This window comes from Octopus sinensis, linkage group LG18, assembly GCF_006345805.1.
Source record: "Octopus sinensis linkage group LG18, ASM634580v1, whole genome shotgun sequence".
NCBI classification, from domain to species: domain Eukaryota; kingdom Metazoa; phylum Mollusca; class Cephalopoda; order Octopoda; family Octopodidae; genus Octopus; species Octopus sinensis.
This window is the reverse complement of record NC_043014.1, coordinates 1,791,009-1,814,153: the sequence shown is the minus strand read 5'-3', so window position 1 is coordinate 1,814,153 and position 23,145 is coordinate 1,791,009. Positions and strand designations below refer to the sequence as shown.

The following is a 23,145-nucleotide window of genomic DNA, read 5'->3' as shown; positions in this document are numbered from 1 at the left end:
AATAATAATAATAATAATGCTGCTACTACTACTACCACTATTACTAATAATAATGATAATAATAATAAAAATAATAATAATGCTGCTACTACTACTACTATTACTAATAATAATGATAATAATAAAAATAATAATAATGCTGCTGCTACTATTACTACTACTACTATTACTAATAATAATAATAATAGTAGTAGTAGTAATAAAAACAATAATGCTACTACTACTACTACAACTAGTGTTGCTGCTGCAGGAGAAGAAATAGCAACATGGCTGTCAGTGTCGTTCTGACGTGGTCTTATTTATCGACGAGTGTTTATGTTGTTGTTGTTGGTGGTGGTGGATAGCCGGATGGATGGATGGATGGACACACGGACAGATGGCGGTCTGGGGGAACCCGAGAGTAACAGTTGGTCCGACGCCACAAAGGAAGGAAATGGCTGAAGCGTGTTTTAATTCCTGGCATCAAACACGAAATGGTTAAAAACTGCCAGTTTTGACATGTCACTATTGGTTTGGGGCAGATGGACACGTGTGTGTGTGTGTGTGCATGTATGTGTATCTCGTGTGTGTGTGTGTGTGTATTTTGTGTGAATATGTGTGCATGTGTGTGTATATTTTTGTATGTGTGGATGTGTATCTCTGAGTTTGTGTGTGTGTGTGTAAGTCTGCATGTGTGTATCTTGTGTGTTTTGTGTGAATATGTGTGCATGTGTGTGTATATTTTTGTGTGTGTGGATGGGTATCTGAGTTTGTGTGTGTGTGTCCATATGTGTCTATCTTGTGTGTGTGTGTATGTGTATCTGTGTGCATGCTTGTGTGTGTGTGCATGCTTGTGTGTGTGTGCATGCATTTGTATATCTGTGTGTGCATGCATGTGTGTATCGGTATGCATACATGTGTATCTCTGTGTATGTATGTATCTGTGTGCATGCATGTGTGTGTAACTTGTGTGTGTATATTTTGTGTGGATATGTGTGTGCATGTATATCACCCTGAGTGCATCTGTGTGTGTGTGTATGTGTATATCTTGCATGTGTGTGTGTGTGTGTGTGTGTGCCTCGGTTTGGAAAGTGGTGTTATGGACGATGATGTTGAATGTTTTTGGGTTGACTGTGTGGGTGTGAAGATCTCTGACAGGAAGAAGTCTGGCAGGTTTTCATTGTTTATGTTTTAAAGAAGCAACAAATGTCTCCAGGACCTCAATGTAAGACTGGGACAAGGCTGACAGTGTGAGGAGAGAGAGGGGTTGGCTGTGGAATGGAACGGAGCAGTTATGAATGTAGCTAGCAAGTTCTAGAGAGTCGATGCTGTTATACTAATGGTAGATGAAACGGCAGTGAAGACTTGAAGACTTGGGGAATGGGACTATGTCCGTTGTATTGGTTGGTGACAGTCCAATAAGGCCAGAGATGCACCATGTACGTACACACGCACGTGCATGCGTGTGTACATGCACACAACAGGAATCTTTCAGTTCATTGCTTTGGTTGGACCTAGTTATCTTTACAAAGATCCCCCCTGCTGTTAGGACTGTCAAGATGGAGATAAATATTCGAGAAAATACAAGGCAGTACCCTTTTCCTCCTCAAAAAATAACATATCCAGCAGGGCTGTGGAGTCACAACAAAAGACTTTGACTCTGGCTCTGACTCCTGTACTATTGGCACCTCTAACTCTGACTCCTCCTTATGTAATTAAGTGATTGTGGTTTACATAACTCATAAAGCTTGTGCATACACTTGTACTTTGAGCAGGCCTCTATGTTATAACTGGTTTAGATTCAAAAAGAAAGATATTGGGAGTCGGAATCAGAGTCGGTAAAATTATACCGACTCTGATTCCGACTCCAGCTACCTGTTGTTTCTGACTCTGACTCCCCTGATTTAGCATTGGTAGACCTTTCAAAGACAATTTTATTTATTTATTGTATGAGAGAGGAAGAAAAGGGGTTAATAAAGATATATAGTAATTTGCTGTGTGTGTGTGTGTGGAGGGTTGCCCCCTGAAGGATAGATGGAATGTATCCTAAGAATTCCATCAGAGTAAAAATGTGAAATGCTGGTTTACATTGCTGTAATTACTTAGTTTTGCACTAATTTGGCATTTTCCAAACGGGGTTTTAAAGAAGAAATTTTACAAAGGTAAAAAGAGCAAAACAAGAAAGGGCTCCATTCATTTGCACAGTAGTGATATTTAATGTAAGACTTCAATCTGTAAAATGGTTGGCGTTAAGAAGGTCAACCATGTGGAAACAGACACCGGTGTATGATGCAGTCCTTCACAGGCGCTAATGGATGATGATGGTGATGGCTTAAAGTTGTTCCCTTTCGATGGGTCTGTCAGTATTTTATTGCTCATTCTTACTCTGTAAGGTGGTTGGCATTAGGAAGGGCATCCTGTTGTAGAAATCAAGCCAAGGTGCCAAAACAGACATTGGAGCTTAATGCTGTCCTTTGATTTATCAAACCCTGTCACACTGTTCCAGCATGGAATATGGATGCTAAAAGATGCTGATGATGATGATGCTATGGCAGCTTAAAGTTGTTTCCGTTTGATGGCCTCTTGGTCTTTTATTCCTCATTGTTCTAATTCTCCTGTTTCAAAAGCATTCTTGTGGCAACATTTCCATGAGAGAATATATCGAAATATTACGTTCGGTTTTATTTTTCAACTGTACAGAGTTTGGCACCACTTTTGTTCTGTTTATATATATATAGGGTGTGGTGCATTTAATGTATTTTTTTAATATCTTTAATTTTATTTATTATTTATTTTATTTTCTCTAAAAATGCTTTCTTCATTGAAATGCTATCTGGAACACACCTCATGCGGAATACAAAACTTAAAAGTAACGGTTACAAAAACAATGAAATTAAGTGGTTTTATGGACCTAATTCTTATCGTTCGTTAGTCTCGTTTACATTATTATATCTTTCAAAATTTCTGTGAGAATTGTGTTTTGTTTTGTTTTTCTTTTACTGCTTTGAGTCTACAAACTCAGAGGTTGGCGCTTATTGGCATTTTGAAAGTGTTGAGGTGTCTGTAAAAGCAAGACTCTGTCTTTGCCAAATCAGTCGCCAGTCCGCTGCAGGGTTCACCTCTCCAGCTGCTGGAACCTGTTTTGAGAAATGAAGTATCTTGCTCAAGAGTGTAATATATTCCCCACTCAGGGTATCAAACCCATGATCTTATGGCTCATGAAGCCAACACCCTAATCCTCTTGGTCAGTTGTCTTTACTGAATTAATCATCATCATCATCATCGTTTTAACCCTCACTTTTCCATCCTTGCATGAGTCGGACAGAATTTGTAGATGCAGATTTTTCTACGGCTGGATGTCCTTCCTGCCACCAACCCTCACCTGTCTCTCAGCAAGGTCAATGATCTGTTAGTCTGTCAGACTACAAAATAACCCAGACATACTTCCGAACCGTTCTGTTTATAAAGATCATGTAACATGTCAAAGAGCCTGGCTATACATTTGTGGTTGACAGTGAACATATATATATATATTATACATACAGGCCCTGCTCCAAGAAATTTCTCACTCAAGAAAGATTAAATAAACGGAATGAATAGGTGGAATGGGAGTTTTTCTTATTTCCTCAAATTACCATCCTCACTCTCTGACATCAGGAGTGTATGATTGCAATTGTCAAGAATTAACGAGGAAACCAAAATACAACACGGCACCATGTTAACTGGAATCCCAACAGGTTCAGAAACTGAGCCAAATTTCACTTGACACTTTTAGAGGATAATTCCTACTCCCTGTTTTCTCGTTTCCTGGATTTACCATCTGTAAAATGTTAGAACCCTAGCAGCCGTCACCAAGCTGTTTTGCTTCTGATTAGTCATCTTGACCCCTTTTACCGTATTTCTATTGAAATATAATGCCCTTTGTTTCAATGAATTTTGTAAACAATCAAGAATTTAGTGAAATAATTTCATCTTTGTTTCTGCTGGGGTTTGGAGCATAAATTGACATTTTGATGGAAGCTTTTTAGATCACTTCAACTCTGAAGTTCAGTCTTTGTTTCAATTAATTTTGAAAACCATGAGGAATTTAGTAAAATAATTGTCATTATTAAGCTGGTGTTTAGAACAGAAATTAACATGAAAATTAAATGGAAGCTTTTACTCTAGATCTCTTTAACCCTTTTGAGATGCTCTGTGTTTCTTTCAATTGATTTTAAATATAATAAAGAATTTAGTAAAATAACTTCGTTATCATTAAGCTAGTGTTAGGAACATAAATTGTGACTAAGGTTTGGTGGAAGATTTTAATTCAGGACTTTTGAAAACAAGACATTTGTACTCAGACCCAGAGACAGTTTCAGCCGTGTTGGTATCAAAAGGGTTAAGAATTGTTTCTCTTTTATATATATTTTAACCCTTTTGTTACCATATTTCTGTTGAAATGCTCTGCATTTCTTTCATTTACTTTAAATATAACAAAGAATTTAGTAAAATAACTTTGTTATCATTAAGCTAGTGTTAGGAACATAAATTGTGACTAAGGTTTGGTGGAAGATTTTAATTCAGGACTTTTGAAAACAAGACATTTGTACTCAGACCCAGAGACAGTTTCAGCCAGGTTGGTATCAAAAGGGTTAAGAATTGTTTCTCTATTATATATTTTAACCCTTTTGTTACCATATTTCTGTTGAAATGCTCTGCATTTCTTTCATTTACTTTAAATATAACAAAGAATTTAGTAAAATAACTTTGTTATCATTAAGCTAGTGTTAGGAACATAAATTGTGACTAAGGTTTGGTGGAAGATTTTAATTCAAAACTTATGAAAACAAAACATTTGTACTACAGAGCCAGAGCTGGTTTCAGCTGGGTTGGTAACGAAGGGTTAACCCTTTTGTTAGCATACACTGTTTTTTCAGAGAATCATGAAAAATTTTGTCAGAATGTGTTTGTCCTTATTAAGCTGAGGTTTGGAATATAAATTAACATTGAATTTTGACGGGTCTACTTTAAAACGAAGAGCTTTGTGTTTTAGAGCCAGAAGCAGTGGGTAGTTTATGTGGTGGGTGAGAGTTTGGGATATATCTGGGGTTTGTTTTTCCCCCCAAATACGAAGTGGGTCTGGTCTTTTATCTTCATGCCTCACACCAACCACTCTGGTAGCTGAGGGGCAAAAAAGCATTGCTGTGGGATTGTGGTTGCTGGACAATGGAAGCCTGCTGCTGCTGCTGTCCCCTGACTGAGTGCACTCACCTCCAGTACATATTCCTACTACTACTACTACTACTACTACTACTACTACTGCTACTACTACTGTTGCTGTTGTTGTTGTTACTACTACTACTACTACTACTACTACTACTACTGTTGCTGCTGTTACTACTACTACTACTACTACTACTACTGCTGCTGCTGCTACCACCACCACTACTACTACTACCAGCAAGACTACAGTAGCCCCTTATATCACCTTGACACAGATGTTCCTGTTATATGTATATAACCATCTTGGATGTGTTACCATGGTAACTAGGGAGCCTGTTTTACAACTAACAGCAGTTGTAAAAAGGTTCGTGTTGACTTTCTCCTTCATCAATTATAGGGATTGAATTAGGTTATAATTAGTAACTGCTGTAACAGCATCGTACTAACAGAGTAGTAGTAGCAGTAGTAATAGTAGTAATTGCCATGCAGTTAGTAACTGGAATGTGGAAGGGTCACAAAGTGTTAATGCTTAGGTGCATCATGTCATTATATATCGGTAAATATGACATTTTTGTGAGAGTCAACGAGTCACTGTTGACTCTTGGAGGGGAGGGTGGTGGTGGTTACTGACTAGCAATGGTGTTTACACAGGGGCACACTATACGGTGGGCTTCTTTCAGTTTCCGTCTACTAAATTCGCTCGAAAAGTTTTTGGTGGTTAACCCAGGGCTATAGAAGAAGGTGCTTACACAAAGTGCTGTGCAGTGGGACTGAACCTGAAACCACGTAACTGGGAGGCAAACTTGTTAACTACGTGGCCATCCCAGCTTTTTGCATGCTGAGTTCAAATTCCACTAAGGTCAGCTTTACCTTTGTACCTGTCTAGTTCTGGGACCATTTTAATTACTAGCCTGTCCCTTAGATTGCTGGCTGTATCATAGATATACCTCATCTGAAAATAAAATAAGATGGTCATAATGAGACTGCTTCTGGTCGGATGGTATCAGAGCTTTATCAGAGTTGGCCTGGGGGCACCTGTGCCTGTCCCTCTGTCATACTTTAACCTTTTAACGCCTGACATAAAATCCCACCCCTCTTTACTACAACCCTACTCCATCAAGGGTTTCTTCCCTGTTTTCTGAGTTCCTTGGCAACCTCACTTGTGGTGGTCTCACGCAAAAGTCACCCGGTACACCTCGTAAAGGGGTCGGCACCAGGAAGAGCATCCAGCTGTAGATATGAACACAAAATAGGCAGACGGGGCCTGGGGTGGCCCTCCAGCATGTTGGGTCCTGTCAAACTATTCACCCCCCCCCCCCATGTCTGTGTGGAAGATGGTCACTGAATGATGATGATGATGATGATGATGAATATGCGACTTTGTGTGCTTAATGGTTTTGTTGTGGTTAAGAGCAAAGGTTGGATTAACATAGTTAATCTGATAGATTCTAATTAGCCAAACAATTATGAGAGAAGAAAATTAATCAATAGCAGCCCCCCCCCCCCCCCCCAAAAAAAAAACAAGACGAAAGGTTAAAGTTGACTTCAGCAGAATTTGAACTCTGAACGTAAAGGGTTAGAAGAAATGATGTTCTATTATAGAGGCACAAGGCTTGAAATTTTAGGGGAGTTTGGGAGGGGGGAGGCAGGAACTGGTCAGTTACATCACCCTTGAAAGGACGGAAGGCAGTGTTGACCTCAGCAGGGTTTCAATGCAGAACATAAAGATGGACAAAAGATGCTGCTGAGTCGTTTGTCTGGTGTTCCACCGATTCTGCTTCCTCGTTGCCTTAACCTTTTGACATTCAGATTTTCCTGTCAGTCGTCAGACTTACGCATCCACATTGCTTTGAATTAATCATGCATTATCTTCATCATCATCATCATCGTTTAACGTCCGTTCTCCATGCTAGCATGGGTTGGACGGTTTGACCGGGGATCTGGGAAGCCAGAAGGCTGCACCAGGCTCCAGTCTGATCTGGCAGTGTTTCTACGGCTGGATGCCCTTCCTAATGCCAACCACTCCATGAGTGTAGTGGGTGCTTTTTACGTGCCACCGGCACAGGTGCCAGGCGAGGCTGGCAATGGCCACGATCGGATGGTGTTTTTTATGTGCCACCGACACAGGTGCCAGACGAGGCTGGCAACGGCCAAGATCGGATTGGTATCAAGTATTTGATGATATGGTTGTTTATTTTTGAAAGGCATTGTAGGGTAGGTACAAGAAGCCTGATCAGGCTGATTTGAGCATAAAACAAGGAGAATACTTGAGCCAGATATGGTTGGTTTAAATGCCAAAGAGCCCAAAGCCAGAAGTAATATCCACCAAGCATTCCTCAATGCTCTACCAATTCCACCAGCCTCCTACCATGATGGTCACTTCAACATTTGCTTGTTCCCCAATTTTATTTCTTTGTCAACCCCACTGTGGGGGACCCCTCTATGTCTGTCCTTTGTTTGATTTCTTTATTCTCTTGTATGCCGGTGACACATAACAAACACTGTCCGAGCGTGGCCGTTCGTCAGTCTCGTCTGGCACCTGTGCCGGTGGCACATAAAAAAAACACCATCCGAGCGTGGCCGTTCGCCAGCCTCGTCTGGCACCTGTGTCGGTGGCACATAAAAAAGCACCCACTACACTCACAGAGTGGTTGGCGTTAGGAAGGGCATCCAGCTGTAGAAACACTGCCAGATCTGACTGGAGCCTGGTGCAGCCTTCGGGCTTCCCAGACCCCAGTTGAACCGTCCAACCCATGCTAGCATGGAAAGCAAACGTTAAACGATGATGATGATGTATTGTAAATCATGTACAGCAATTGTCTGTAACATCAACCAGGATATTTCTGGATTCCTCTGCTTTTCTCTACCATTTTTACCTTTCATTCTATGATCATTTGCGTATATAATCGAGGCCATTTGTTATAAAACGAGGTGTGGTGTAGCTGTTGTTGATGATGATGATGATGACGACAGGGATAGTGTTGATGATGATATTGGTAACGATGTTACTAATTACTGCAATGTTTTTCTTTTAGCTCCGTTGTTTATGTTGCAGATATAAAACCATTTCCAGTTTGATGCTACTTTTCGTATTTATTTTTAGTTTTTTTTTTAGTTTTATTCTTTTTGTTATTTCCTTGTTTAGTTGTTTGATGCGGAGTTTCTATTTTGGTCGTGTGTGTATGTGTGTGCTTGAGTATGAGTGAGTGCATGTTTGTGTATGTATGTATATATGTGTGTGTGTGTGTGTGTGTGTGTGATAAGGTATGTTTATGGGTGTGTGGTAGTGAGGGTGGTGAAATTTTTGCGTGTGTGGTAGTGAGTGCACGAAGGTGTGTTTATGTGTATGGCAACGGCGTCATGTTTATGGGTGTGTGTGGTTCCCCCCCCCGTGAGCGCATAGTGGTATGTGGATAGCGAGAAAGTGCTTGTATGTGTTGTTGTTGTCGTTTACCCCCATCCCCCCCCACCAGTTATAACACCCTGTCTTATTTCTCAATTGATATCCTATAAATATTTAGAGTAACCTCAATGTCAAGTGCACCCACCCCTCTTAAGTTGACTGAGTACTCTAAACTTCCTACCATGCTACCACTCTTTCCCCCCCCCGCCTTTATCGCTCTCTTCCTCTCCCAACCCTTCTTTCCACCTATTCCAACCACCCTCCAGCCACCCACCCCTTTCTCTCTTGACCACCCTGCCAACCTCGCCATTCACCCCTTAGTTAGAAATGGCCCTCGCATATATTTATGCATATATCTATATAGGTGTTTCTTTGTGTCTTTGTTCCCCTACTATCACCGGTGTTGGTTTGTTTACACCCCCATAACTTAGCAGTTTGGCAAAAGGGAGGTGTAGAATAAGTACTGGAATCGATTCATTTCACTAAAATTCTTCAAGATGACGCCCTTGCCACTGCCAAATGATGGATGCAAGTAAAAGACATAGATATAATTATATACACATACATACATACATACATATATATATATGTTTATAAATTTGTGTTGCCAGATTCTTGATGTGAAACCTTGTATTGAAATAGATATTGTTATATTTCAGGATTCTTGTTTTTTTGGGGTTTTTTGCCAAATAAACATACGCACTATATATATTCATTCTTCACTCTTTTATTACTATTCTTATTCTAACTTGTGTCCCTTGTCCGGAAATCTTTGGTCACACATCTGTGACCTCTTCAACGACACTTTCTGCCCTTGTATAAGCTCCTGCTCTGCTTAATCCATTCCGTTCTTCTATGATGTGTATCCTTGTATGCCTCCGTGGTCAGATTCTTCTCTGTTCCAAACCATTCTGTTGCCCACTCTCCACTTTCAAGTGCAGCAATTACCAATAAGTCATTTCCTGGAATTCTGCCAAAAGACACAAGTTGTCAATAAACAGCTTGGAATTATTGCTTCATGTTAACCCATCTCTTGAAATACATTGTTTCAATGAATTTTGAAAATAACAAAGAATTTGGTAAAATACATTTATCATGAGTATGATGGTATCTGAAACATCAGTTAACATGGAATTTTGATAGAAATTGTTAATTTAGATCAGTTCAGGATAGGAAGTTTGTATAATAGAATCAAAAGGAGTCCCAGGGAGTTTGGTATCAAAAGGTTTCGAAAAAAAAAAAAAAGAAGAAAAGTAATTTTCTTGACTTTTGGAAGCCAAAGTGAAATGCTGCAATGTGTGTTATTCTTTTGTTTGTTTCGGTATTTTGACTGTGGCCATGTTGGAGCACCGCCTTTAGTCGAACAAATCGACCCCGGGACTTATTCTTCGTAAGCCTAGTACTTATTCTGTCGGTCACTTTTGCTGAACCGCTATGTTACGGGGACGTAAACACACCAACATCAGTTGTCAAGTGATCATGAGGGGACAAACACACACATACATACATATACGATGGGATTCTTTCAGTTTCCGTCTACCAAATCCACTCACGAGGCTTTGCTTGGCCCAAGGTTATAGTAGTAGACACTTGCCCAAGGTACCACGCGGAACCATGTGGTCGGTAAACAAGCTCCTTCACACACAGCCACTCCTGCGCCTATACACAAGGTTTACACACACACACACACACACACACACACACGCACACACACACACACACACACGCATGCACAAAGCTGGAGTTTATGTATAAATATATAAATACAAATTTGTTATCAATTGAAATGTGCTTGAGGCATATTCAGACCTGTAAGAAACCCTTTCATAGAATTCTGTCATGGAGAAAATGTCTTGCTGTAGACAAATATACAAAGTCAGATTACAGCACACCCTTATATATACATACATGTGTATATATATATGTGTGTGTATATATATATATATATATATCTATATATATATATGTGTGTGTATATATATATACATGTGTGTGTATGTATATATATATATATATATATATATATATACATATGTATGTATATATATAGATAGCTAGATATACATACATGTGTGTATCTCTTTTACTTGTTTCAGTAATTTGACTGCGGCCATGCTGGAGCACCACATTTAGTCGAACAAATTTACCCCAGAATTTATTCTTTGTAAGCCTAGTACTTATTCTGTCGGCCTCTTTTTGCCGAACTGATAAGTTACGGGGATGTAAACACACCAGCATTGGTTGTCAAGTGATGGTTCGGACGGACACACACACACACACACTCACACACACACAACACACACACACACGCATACATACATATATGACAGGCTTCTTTCAGTTTCCATCATTGACCAGATCCACTCACAAGGCTTTGGTCTGCCTGAGGCTATAGTAGAAGATTCTTGGCCAAGGTGCCACACAGTGGAACTGAAATCAGAACCGTGTGGTTGGAAAGCAAACTTGTTACCACATAGCCGTGCCTGTTCCTACACAATACTCACACACACATACATATATACATACATATATGACAGGCTTCTTTCAGTTTCCGTCATTGACCAGATCCACTCACAAGGCTTTGGTCTGCCCGAGGCTATAGTAGAAGACACTTGGCCAAGGTGCCACATAGTGGGACTGAACCTGGAACCATGTATGAATAAAACTCTTAGATGCACATGAACGTAGGTAGTATAATTTTAGTTTATCAACAACGAGAGATAATTAATCTCTGAGACTGCGCAATATAGAATGTGTAGTAATATGAATTTATGTCTGAGTAAATTATATAACGTGTGTGTTTGTGTGTGTGTTTAGCATCTCCATCCTGCGTTCTCCCACTCCGGTTATAAAGCCATTTCTTGTGCATCTCTTTACCGTTTTCCTTTTAAACCTCCTCCTCCTCCTCCTATTCCATCCAATTTTTTCTCTTTTTTTCTTTTACCGTTCCGTTGCCATCGCACTTCAGAATGTTGGCTGAACCTCAACAAGGCGTTTGGCGAGGCGCGTGTGGCTCCGAGGCTGGGTGAAGGTGCAAGCAAGGCATGATGGCACCTGATAGTGAACACACACACACACACACACACACGCACACACAAATCTCTGCCGGATTTCTTACGAAGAACTATAGAAACGGTTTGCTGGCCGGCTGGCTGGCTGGTGGGTTGACTGGGGGGGGGGAGATGCAGGACCAAATAAGGAACCTTCCAGACCAGACCTCTAAACGCTTCCACACATACTTGTTGTTGTTGTTGTTTACAGCAAAATATTTTGGTATATTTCCAACAAGTTCTCACGTTCAATGCTTGCAGTTTGTTTGTTTGTAGTTTTTTTTCGGCTTTTATTTGTTGTTTTTTTTTGAGGGGTTATTTTCTTTTGTTTTTGTTCTTTTTTCCAGTTTAAATTATGAATGGTTTTCTTGTGAAAAAATGAAAGCCACACAACCTCTTCCTTTTCTTTTTCCCTTCTGACATATTTCATCTTCTCCAGTTTAACATTTAACATTCCTCCCCATTGCTTTACACACACTCCCTCCCTCCTATCTCTGACTCCTTTTTATATATTTCCTCTCTCTCTCTCTCTCTCTTTCACTAACATGGCCTCTGCTACTACATGCTCTCTCTCCCTCTCTCTCTCTCTCTCTCTCTCTCTCTCTCTCTCTTTTTTCTCTTTCTCTCTCTCTCTCTCTTTCTCTCTCTCTCTCTTTCTCTCTCTCTTTCTTTCTTTCTCTCTCTGTCTTTCCCTCTCTCTTTCTCTCTTTCTCTTTCTCTCTCTTTCTCTCTCTCTCTTTCTCTCTCTCTCTGTCTTTCTCTCTCTCCCTCCCTCTCTCTCTCTCTCTCTGGATTAGCTTGATTTACAAGACAAACCAATACTAAACAGCCATATAGACATGATAGATAATTCAACTCGGTCCAGATTGCTTGGTCTGAGATGAGATTAATTAGCGTTAACGAGAGGCTGACCTGAAATAATCTACTGATAATCCTAAATCAAAACAAGTGCGTATATGTCTGTGTCTATCTGTGTGCATGTGTGTGTATGTGTGAGAGAGAGATGCAAATAAACCTTTCCCCCTTCCCCTCCCTCAACTGTTCCCACTCTTGAGGTGGTGGTGGTGGCGGTGATGGTTTTCCGTTTTCTAATCTCTGTTGATATTCCTGATTCAGTGAAATGTTGTGTGGGAGAGAGAGTGTGTTTGTGTGTGAGAGGTCAGTACCCCTATATCCCTTTGTTGTTCTGGGGTACCTGGGAGTATTGGTTAAATTAAAAGGGTCATATACCATGTTATTAAAAAAATTCTTCATTGAAGTTTTCCCACTTATTTTGAGAAAAGAAAACAAAAAAAAAAGTGGTGGGTGGTAAATTAATTAGTCTAAAAAGGGGGCGAGGGGACAAGGTCCTTTTCCTATGTCAGCAGGTTTTGTTAACCCTTTAGCATTTAATCTGGTCATGTCAGGCCCAAATGTTTCACCTGTTTTATGTCCAAACAGGCTGGATCCAATCTCTCACACCTACCCTACAATGTCATTCTGAAAAATAAACAATTGCATCACCAAAATCTCAAAGCTATGGGATAATCCAGGATTAGTTCAAAACTATGAATAAATAATCCGAATGCTGGAGGGTTAAATTATATCGAGGGCTCTCAAATTGGAGCGTGTGAGAGAGATTTCTGTAACCCATTTGTTACCTTTCTGTATGTCAGGGTATGCTGTATGGCCCTTAACTCAGCAGGAGTGAGATACATTTGGAGTATTAGAACTATGGGGTTTCCCCAAAATGTCCTGTGGGTCATGGACCTGTGGAACTGACCTGCTGTGACACCACTACCCACACCATCACCACAAGAATTAAATACCAATTAGAGATGAGAACATAGAAAATCCTTGAGACTAAACTGAAGACACCACCACCACCACCACCACCACTACCACCACCACTGCCACCACCACCACCACTGCCACCACCACCACCACTACCACCACCACTGCCACCACCACCACCACCACCACTACCACCACTACCACCACCACTGCCACCACCACCACCAGAGTCACTGTTTGTGCTACCAATCAATATTCCCCACCACCCCCAGTCACTGATGTGACTCAACATATTATAGAAATATCAATACAGATTAGGACAGAAGAACCAACAAAAATACCACATTTGTATGATGCAATACTGACTTATTTATATATGTGTGTGGGAAGGTGTATGTGTATATGATGGTGTCTCTTTATGAGAGAGAGAGAGAGAGAGAGAGAGTGTCCATATGTATATATGTGTATATATTAGGGGTATTTGTATCTATGCTTGTGTGTGTATATACCTATTGTTTTACTACCCACAAGGGTCTAAATACAGAGAGGACAAACAAGGACAGACAAACGGATTAAGTCGATTATATCGAACCCAGTGCGTAACTGGTACTTAATTTATCGACCCCAAAAGGATGAAAGGCAAAGTCGACCTCGGCGGAATTTGAACTCAGAACGTAACGGCAGACGAAATGCCGCTAAGCATTTTGCCCGGCGTGCTAACGATTCTGCCAGCTCGCCGCCTTGTGTGTGTATACGCCCCACATACACACACATGGTTAGTCTATATTAGTCTATAAGGAGCATAGGGCCAGTTTCCCTGTCTCTCTGACATATACCGTATTTTAACGTGTATAAGGAACCCTTTTTTGTCAAAAACTAGGCTAAAAAAATATGGGAGTTTCTTATACATGGATAGTATTATAATCCCTTTCAAAACCTACAACACTCATGGAGTGGTTGGCATTAGGAAAGGCATCCAGCTGTAGAAACACTACCAGATCAGACTGGAGCTTGATGCAGCCTCCTGGTTTCCCAGACCCCAGTCAAACCTATTTCTTTACTACCCACAAGCTGGTTCTTCTCCACATGTTTTGAAATACGTCTTGGAGAGTCTGATACAGTATTAACCATGTGAAGGTTATGATTGTGTCTTTTAGTTCATTAATGGTTTTCGGGTGATTCTTGTACACAGATCCTTTACTTGCTCCCTTGGAAAAAAAGTCTGGCAGTGTTAAATCAGGTGATCTTTGTGACCAAAGTCCCTTTGAAATAACCTGTTCACTGAAAATTTCACTGATGAAGAGACTTTTTGAACACACTGTTTATATCTATATCTATCTATCTATCTGTCTGTCTATCTATCTATCTATCTATCTATCTATCTATCTATCTATCTATCTATCTATCTATCTATCTATCTATCTGTCTCTCTCTCTCTCTCTCATATATATATATATATATATATATATACACATACACACACACATAGTGATAAGTGAAGAACAAAGTAGCTGGTGTTGCATGAATTCCTTTATTTCAAGGTTTACAGTTGTTTTAACATGGAGACAACAAATCAAACGATATGCATGTAGACATGGATGAGGACAGTGACATACTCATGTCCACTACACCCCCACACACCCACATCCGTGTGTGTGTGTGTGTATGTGTGTTTTTTTAATCTTCATACAGATGTGATGGCTGACTTAACCAATCAATTCGTGTATTGAACCATCAGCTTATGACTCAGCTGTGCAGTCTACCTGGCCGGAAGTAGGTACCACAGGTGTAAATGATGGTTGGATGCTGCATCTACTTCACAGTAGTCAGTAACACCAAACAACTGACACTTAAACACTTCCTCTTCATCCTCCTCTTCAAACTCCTTCTTGTTGTGCACTGCTGCATCTTGTCCTGCGGTGTCGATGCATGCTCTGTTTAGAGATGCAGGGTGAAAGGGTTTGATTCCATCGAATATACCTTTCCATTCATTTATCTCTATTGACCCAGAAAGGGCTGACAGGACCAGGTTGACCTGACCAGGATCTCATTTTGGAGCAGCCCTAAAGCCTTCTATCATATGATTTCCCAATTCCACCCACTGAGCTGCCTTGCTTGCGTCTGAACACTTCACACTCTGATGTGTCATGTGGAATTAGTTAGTTAGTTAATTTTATGGCTCAAAAAGCAAAAAGCAAGGCCATGTAGGGGGACATGGAGTTATGTACAGGGTGGTGTTCATGTAAAGAGTTCAGGCCACTTGTGGTCAAGGGAGACTTTGAACCGAGCGGTCGTCGGCATCTTCACTATCTCATCCGGCAGCTTATTCCACGGATCCGCAACCCGGACGGAGAAAGCCCCTCTCCTTCGATTGAGATGAAATTGTCGCGGATAGACCTTTTCGGAGTGACCCCGCAGCCGACGCTCTGGAGCAGGAGTGAAGAACTTGTAGGGGGAGCTGCTGTGTATCCTGTTCTACTCTCGTCACAAGGCCCCAAATTTTTGGGGAGTGGGCTGTTGATTAGATTGACCCCAGTATGCAACTGTTACTTAATTTATCGACCCCAAAAGGATGAAGGGCAAAGTTGACCTTGGTGGAATTTGAACTCAAGGTTGCTGTTTATCAGTAAGGGATGTGTTGCACTGATTCCCCCTCTCTCTCTCTCTGTATGTGTGTGTGTGTATATATATTGTAGTGGTAGTAGCAGTAGTAGTATTGGTTGTAGTTGTGGTGTCGTTTTTTATTGTGGTGGTGTAATACAACTAGTACCACCATAGTGGTACTTGTTGTAGTGGTGGTGGTGGCGGTCATTGTGATGGCCATCACCATAGACACATTATCAGTAGTAGCAGGAGTGGTGACCAGGAAGATATAAACAACCTATTTCTTATACATAAAGAGCAGCAGTGGCAACAGTAGCAACCGCACAAGTTATATCATCATCATCACAAGTGACATCATCATCATCATCATCATCATTAACAGCAACAGCTGGATGATGATGCCTCACTAATCAGCTTAATTAATTAATCTGTTGTTGTTGTTGTAGTACTGTTATTTACAGCTGTTACCAGTCTTCTTCTTTTTCTTCTTCTTCTTTCTTCTTCTTCTTCTTCTCTTCTTCTTCTTCTTCTTCTTCTTCTTCAAGGATGTATTACAATGCATGTCCTGTACTGGGTTGAACACCACTACATCACTTTGATATGTTTATTGTTACGAATACAGCAAATAGTGGCAGTGGTGGTCGTGGTGGGATTGTTTACAATGTGGCAGAAAAAATACATGGAAGTATGAAAAGGACCTTAGTATATCACTGGTATTTGGGTAAAAAAAAAAAGGTGCTGGTACTAGTGGGTATTGGTTGGAGAAACGGACCCCAGTATATAGCTGGTATTCTGGGAAGAGGGTGGGTATTGCTCTGCTGGGCCCTAGTATACAACTGGTATTTAGGTAAGAAGGTAGCTACTTGGACCTCGGTATACAGATGGTATTTAGGTAAGAGGGAAGGTATTGGTCAGTGGACTTGGCCCCATTATATAACTGGTATTAAGATAAGATTGGCTATTGGTCCACTGGGCCAAAGTATTTAGGTAAGAGGATCTGTACTTGGACCCCAGTACATAGCTGGTATTTAATTGATGTTTTCAAAGAGCAACGGTGACAAAGGCCCTCGTTAAGATTTGCCTAGATTTCATGTCATTAATTAAGATATTTGTTTTAGAGGTGTTAACGATGCCACCATCACCACCACCACCACCACCACCATCACCACCACCGCCACTGCTGTAGTTGTTGTTCTTACCATTCTCTGCTATTACAACTGCCACCACAATCTATGCTGCTGCTGCTGCTACTACTACTACTTCAGTGTTTTGTTAGTTTCCACTGGAGAACGTTCAGTTTCCTGATTTGTCTCCCCCTCCTCTCCCCTCTCCCCATGCAGAATGAGTTGAGTAATGTGATCTTCCTCTAATGTGTGTGTGTGTGTGTATTTAGGTGTGTATATAGCCAATGTTTTGATGTTTATATATAGAAATTTGTTTTTACACACCACACCAATCTTAAGTGGTGTTATTTAATAGATGGCCTATATAGCAGTGTTTATGGTTGAGTGGCACATATATATATTTACACACACACACACACACATTTGCATATCTATCTATATTATTGGCTTGGTGTGTGTGTGTGTGTGTATCATTCTCATCTTTGTTTTTGTTCCACTTTCTATGCAGGAATGACTGCGATTAAAGAACGTTGCCCTTCCAGGTTCATAGTTTTGGCCCCAGTCCCACTGCAGGGCACTGGGGCTGAACATCCTCTACTGCTACAGCTCTGGGCCTAAACAAATTTCCCTGTCACTGGATTTGGTAGATAGAAATAGAAAGATGGTTGTTCACTGTGTGTGTGTGTGTCTACTCTACTCTTTACTCTTTTACTTGTTTCAGTCATTTGACTGCGGCCATGCTGGAGCACCGCCTTTAGTCGAGCAAATCGACCCCGGGACTTATTCTTTTGTAAGCCCAGTACTTATTCTAACGGTCTCTTTTGCCAAACCGCTAAGTAACGGAGACATAAACACACCAGCATCGGTTGTCAAGCAATGCTAGGGGGACAAACACAGACACACAAACATACACACACACACATATATATACATATATACGACAGGCTTCTTTCAGTTTCCATCTACCAAATCCACTCACAAGGCTTTGGTCGGCCCGGGGCTATAGCAGAAGACACTTGCGCAAGATGCCACGCAGTGGGACTGAACCCGGAACCATGTGGTTGGTTAGCAAGCTACTTACCACACAGCCACTCCTGCGCCTGTCTGTTTGTCATTTCGTCTGATTGTGCCTTGTGGTCATGTCTTTCTGTCCACTTCTGCTGTAAGTGACCACTTGACTACATTTGTTTAGAATCCGCATTCTATTAACGTAGGTTGGATGGGTTTGTAATACACCATCCTTCTCATTCTTTCTTCAGCACATGTCACCACATGAGCCTTGAGATCTTTGACCAAAGTCAAAATCCTCAAGTTTGATGGAAACAAGCATGGCCAGTGTCAATTTAATGAGCCTGAATCATTCCCCCCCCCTCTGCCATGGGTCTGTCTTGCCTCCAACTCACAGACATTGCTGTGTGCCATTAAGAAGTTTGATTCTTCAGCACACGCAGGTTTTGTCCCACTGTGTGCCACCTTGGGCAGGTCTTTCATTCTATTTTCGAGTTGACCAATGCCTGAATGAAATTAGGTAGAAATATGATTTGTGGAAACTATGGCAGCCGATTGTGTGTTTGTGTGCAAGGAAAAATGAATTCCAAGTTTTACTAAGAAAAAAAACTTCTGAGTCACTGTCAGTCTTTGCCTTGTGAAAATAAATCTATTTTTCAGAAAAGTATTCAATGATCTTTCAATTAGTGTTTGTTGATGTTTGAGTGTTTCTTTTGTTATAATTTATAATTATACATAGAAACAAAAAGTGTGTGTGTGTATATATATATATATATATATATATATATATATATATATATACTGTTGTGTCTGAGGAGAGTCGTTTTCTTTTTGTACCTTATGATTTAACATACTCACCAGTAAAATTTCCACTTATTTCTTATTTTTATTCTCCTAAAATTTTCATTGCATCTTGCAACCTTTTCATGGCCGTGGAATATTGCTTTGATTAGTTTGGTTCAACCCAATCCATCACAGAAAAACCAGACATAAAAACAACAACAACGGTAAACACAGCTGTGTGTTGTGTGATGCAGAAAACATTCTACGGATTCTTGGAGAGATTGGTTCTTTTGTTCTTGTTCTCAGAATTGGTGGCACTTTTTGGTTGGAAAGTCGTTACCTTTTGTTCTCATAAAAATTAAACATCAATGGTTTGGGAAAGGAAAAAATTCAATGAATTTTAGCAGAAAAATAACCATTTGTGCCAGATTAAATTAATTTGTCCCACGAGGGTAACGAAGCAGAAACATTGGATTATAAATGGAATATCATTTTTGGGAAAAGTAAAGAATAATTCTTGGAATTTGGCTGTTAATGTAACCCTGTTGGGAAATAGCTATTTAGGGATTCAGTTTAGGAAGTAAACCATTCCAGAAGAAAGGGTCTGGGGAATTGGTTTATAAACTCTGCCAAAGAAATATATGAATGTTATCAGATTTTTGTTGGGAATTAAGAAAAAGTTCAATGAATTTTTGTGAATTTAAATGAGGTCTGTTATTACGAAACTATGTGTGAGTGTGCGTGTGTGTGTGTGAATGTGCATGCATGTGTGTATGTGTGTGTGGGAGTATGTGTGTGTGTGCGTGTGTGTGTGTATGCATGTGTGTGTGCATGCATGTATGTGTGTGTGTGTATACACACTGTACTGACCGGTTCTTGGCTCACTTCCGTCTTGACTAAAACTTCAAGTATTTTAATTAAACTAATTACACCAACCGAAATCTTAAATTGATGGTTATGTGGAACAACACATTGAGAACTGGTTGTCCCTGTTGCACTGGCCTGCAATGCTGTGCAATTGTGCATCACCGTAGTGCAACAGGCTATAACTTGCCATGTCTGCTGCACGCCGTCTGTGTTGAAGAGAAAGCTAAAATATCAGTTTTTAAATTAACGAGGGAACCAGCAATTAAGGATGGTCCTCTGCAGCCTGTGTCCTATTTCAGTGTTGTGTTGATGTGAGGTTATTATGTCACTGGATAGGATACTGTCCTATCAGCACGTGCGCAGTGAGTTAACCATCTCAACTTACACAAAACACTTGTGGGTATGAATTGATGCCCTGTAAGTTAACCCTCTCAGGTGTGGCCCTTATGGGGAAGAATGGAAAAAATAAAAAAAGAGAAAGAAAAAAGCATCTTGCATAGAGATGATGGAGATTGCAAGATAGGGGAAGTTAACTCTAAGGAAAGAAGTAAGGAGGCATCACATGTCCTTCATTGCTGACAACCTCTAAAACCATGACAGTTGCAGGAAATTTTGTATGCATAACACTTGGAACTTTAGAAGGGTCTACACTTAACCATCTGTCATTTTTTCTGTTACTTTTTGATCTTGGTCAAAGTTTTTCTCATTTGAGAAAAACCAAATCAAATCTGCTGCTGGATTTTTCAGTTTGTTTAAGAGCCTTTTAGATCTGATGTAGTGATTTTCTTTTGTTTTTTCTGACAAATTGACCTTTCCTCATCATATAAGACATATCTGATGTCTTCGTGGACAACATTTCTGACTGTCCCTTCTGACACATGGAGAACTTTTGCAACTGACCTCATGGGATTTCTGGGATTGTAATCAATGATCTGTTGAACTTGGTGGATGAATTCAAGTGTTCTGCTGATTTCAGAGCGTTTAGAATGCTTTTTATGCTTTGATACTGATGATACGTTTTCATCTTCAGTCTCTAACTCCTTACAAACTTTGCAGACGAAAAATCTGGCAACTTTTAAAAAATCGAGATATTTCTAAATTGCTATGCTCAGCCTTTATAACCACAATAACATCATGCCTCTTCATTTCCTGAGTAAGCTGAAGGTCTGCCATTATTATTTTCTGAAACAAACATAATACAAAGTTAGCAAAAAATGCAGCAATGACCCAAAAAAAGCTGTCCTCAAATACCTTAATGCACCCCTCTACAAACATACATACACCCTCCTACACAACACGCAATACAACAATAATTTCCCAGTGGTGTTTGTTGAATTGTCTGTTGTATAAACGTTTGTCATTGTTGTTGTTCTATATTCAGTACACATTTTTGTAGCATTCAATACAGTTCTTTGTCTTCTTTCTATTCCATTTCTGTTCTTTTTTCTCTTTTCTTTTTTGCTTTTAAACTATTTTTATCCTCTCTTATTTATTTTTGCAGATAAAAAAACTATTCTTAAAAGTATTTCTGGAAAGTTTTGTTCCGGTCAACTGACAGCCATTATGGGCCCTTCTGGGGCCGGCAAGTCTTCACTGATGAATATTCTTGCTGGATACAGGTATGTTGTTCCTGTTGTTATTAAGTGCCCTACTTCTTCTTGTTTGTCTCAAATCCTGTTTGAAGGTCACTTTATTATTATTATTATTATTATTATTATTATTAGCATGCCAGGCAAAATGCTTAGTGGCGAGCTGGCAGAAACATTAGCACACCGGGCGAAATGCGTAGCCATATTTTGTCTACCACTACGTTCTGAGTTCAAATTCCGCCGGGGTCGACTTTGCCTTTCATCCTTTCGGAGTTGATAAATTAAGTACCAGTTATGCTCTGGGGTCGATGTAATCGACTTAATCCCTTCGTCTGTCCTTGTTTGTCCTCTGTGTGTTTAGCCCCTTGGGGGTAGTAAAGAAATTGTATGTGTATGTCTGTTTGTCTGCCACCACTGCTTCACTACTGGGAGGTGTTGGTGTGTTTACCTCCCCATAACTTAGCGGTTTGGCAGAAGAGACTAATAAGCACCCAGCTTTAAGAAAAAAAAAAGTACTGGGTTTGATTCATTCAACTAACAGTTCTTCATGGCGGAGCCCCAGCATGGCCACAGTCTAATGACTGAAACAAGTAAAAGACAAAACCTGTCCGAGCTGTTTGTCCTTTGGATAAACTGGGAGATTATTACCTCCCTTGGAAACTGTTGGTTGGTGATAGGAAGAGCATCCAGCTGTAGAAAAGCCTTGCCTGAAGGCACGCTTAAAGCATAGGATGACGAGTTCCAACCTCAGCTTTATAGTTCACCCCTCCAGGGTCACTAAAATATACGCACAGTAAAATACTGGGGTTGATATAACTGGCTGACCCCTTCATACATATTTCAAGCCCTTTGTGTTAGGAACAATAATTACTGCTGCTGTTATTGGCCCAGTGGATCAATAGCCAATCCTACCTTAATACCAGTTATATAATGGGGTCAAGTCCACAGACCAATACCTTCCCTCTTACCTAAATACCATCTGTATACCGAGGTCCAAGTAGCTACCTTCTTACCTAAATACCAGTTGTATACTAAGGCCCAGCAGAGCAATACCCTACCTCTTCCTAGAATACCAGTTATATATTGAGGTTCATTTCTCCAACCAATACCCACTACCACCAGCACCTTTTTTTTAACCCAAATACCAGTGATATACTAAGGTCCTTTTCATGTGATGTTGCTCCAGCTGAGGCTGTCACTGAGTTTTAATCCTTTTCTGCTGAAGCTGCTAAAGCCTCTCTCTATTATCCGCCATGAATCACAACCCTCCTTCCTTGTTCTCAATTTGTGTAATTAAGTCATCGTTAATTAACCAGTTTGTACTTGATGTTCTCTCTGAACAATATCAAGCAGGGGTCCTACTGTCAGACAGGAATGCGTGCGTGCACGTGTGTGTGTGTGTGTGTGTGTGTTTGCTTGTGTGTTTGTGTGTGTGAGTGAGTGTGTGTGTGTGTTTGTGTGTGTGTGTGTGTGTTTGTGAGTGTGTGTGTATTTGCTTGTGTGAGTGTGTGTGTGTGTGTGTGTTTGCTTGTGTGTGTGTGTGTGTGGTGTTGCATGTGACTGAAAGAGTGGTGTGTGTGTGTGTGTGTGAGACACAAGGGTGTGTGGTGGTGATGGTGGCGGAGTAAAGCACTGAGTGATGTGTGTGTGAGAGAGAGAGAGAGAGAAGCAGTGATTGTGTGTAAGAGAGGGAGAGAATGACGTATATGTGAGAGGGGAAAGATAGAGTTATGTGTGATGGTGGTGGTGCAGAGAGACAC

General features: G+C 40.4%; 1 protein-coding gene across 1 annotated transcript in view; it reads left to right on the top strand.

Moving 5' to 3' along the window:
- The window catches only part of LOC115221401 (ATP-binding cassette sub-family G member 1), an 80,292-nt gene that overhangs the window by 37,860 nt on the left and 19,287 nt on the right, over positions 1 to 23,145 (top strand). The window contains exon 2 of the mRNA XM_029791580.2: positions 21,298 to 21,415. Coding sequence (XP_029647440.1) covers positions 21,298 to 21,415 — 118 coding nt within the window. The remainder of the gene's footprint in view (positions 1 to 21,297; positions 21,416 to 23,145) is intronic.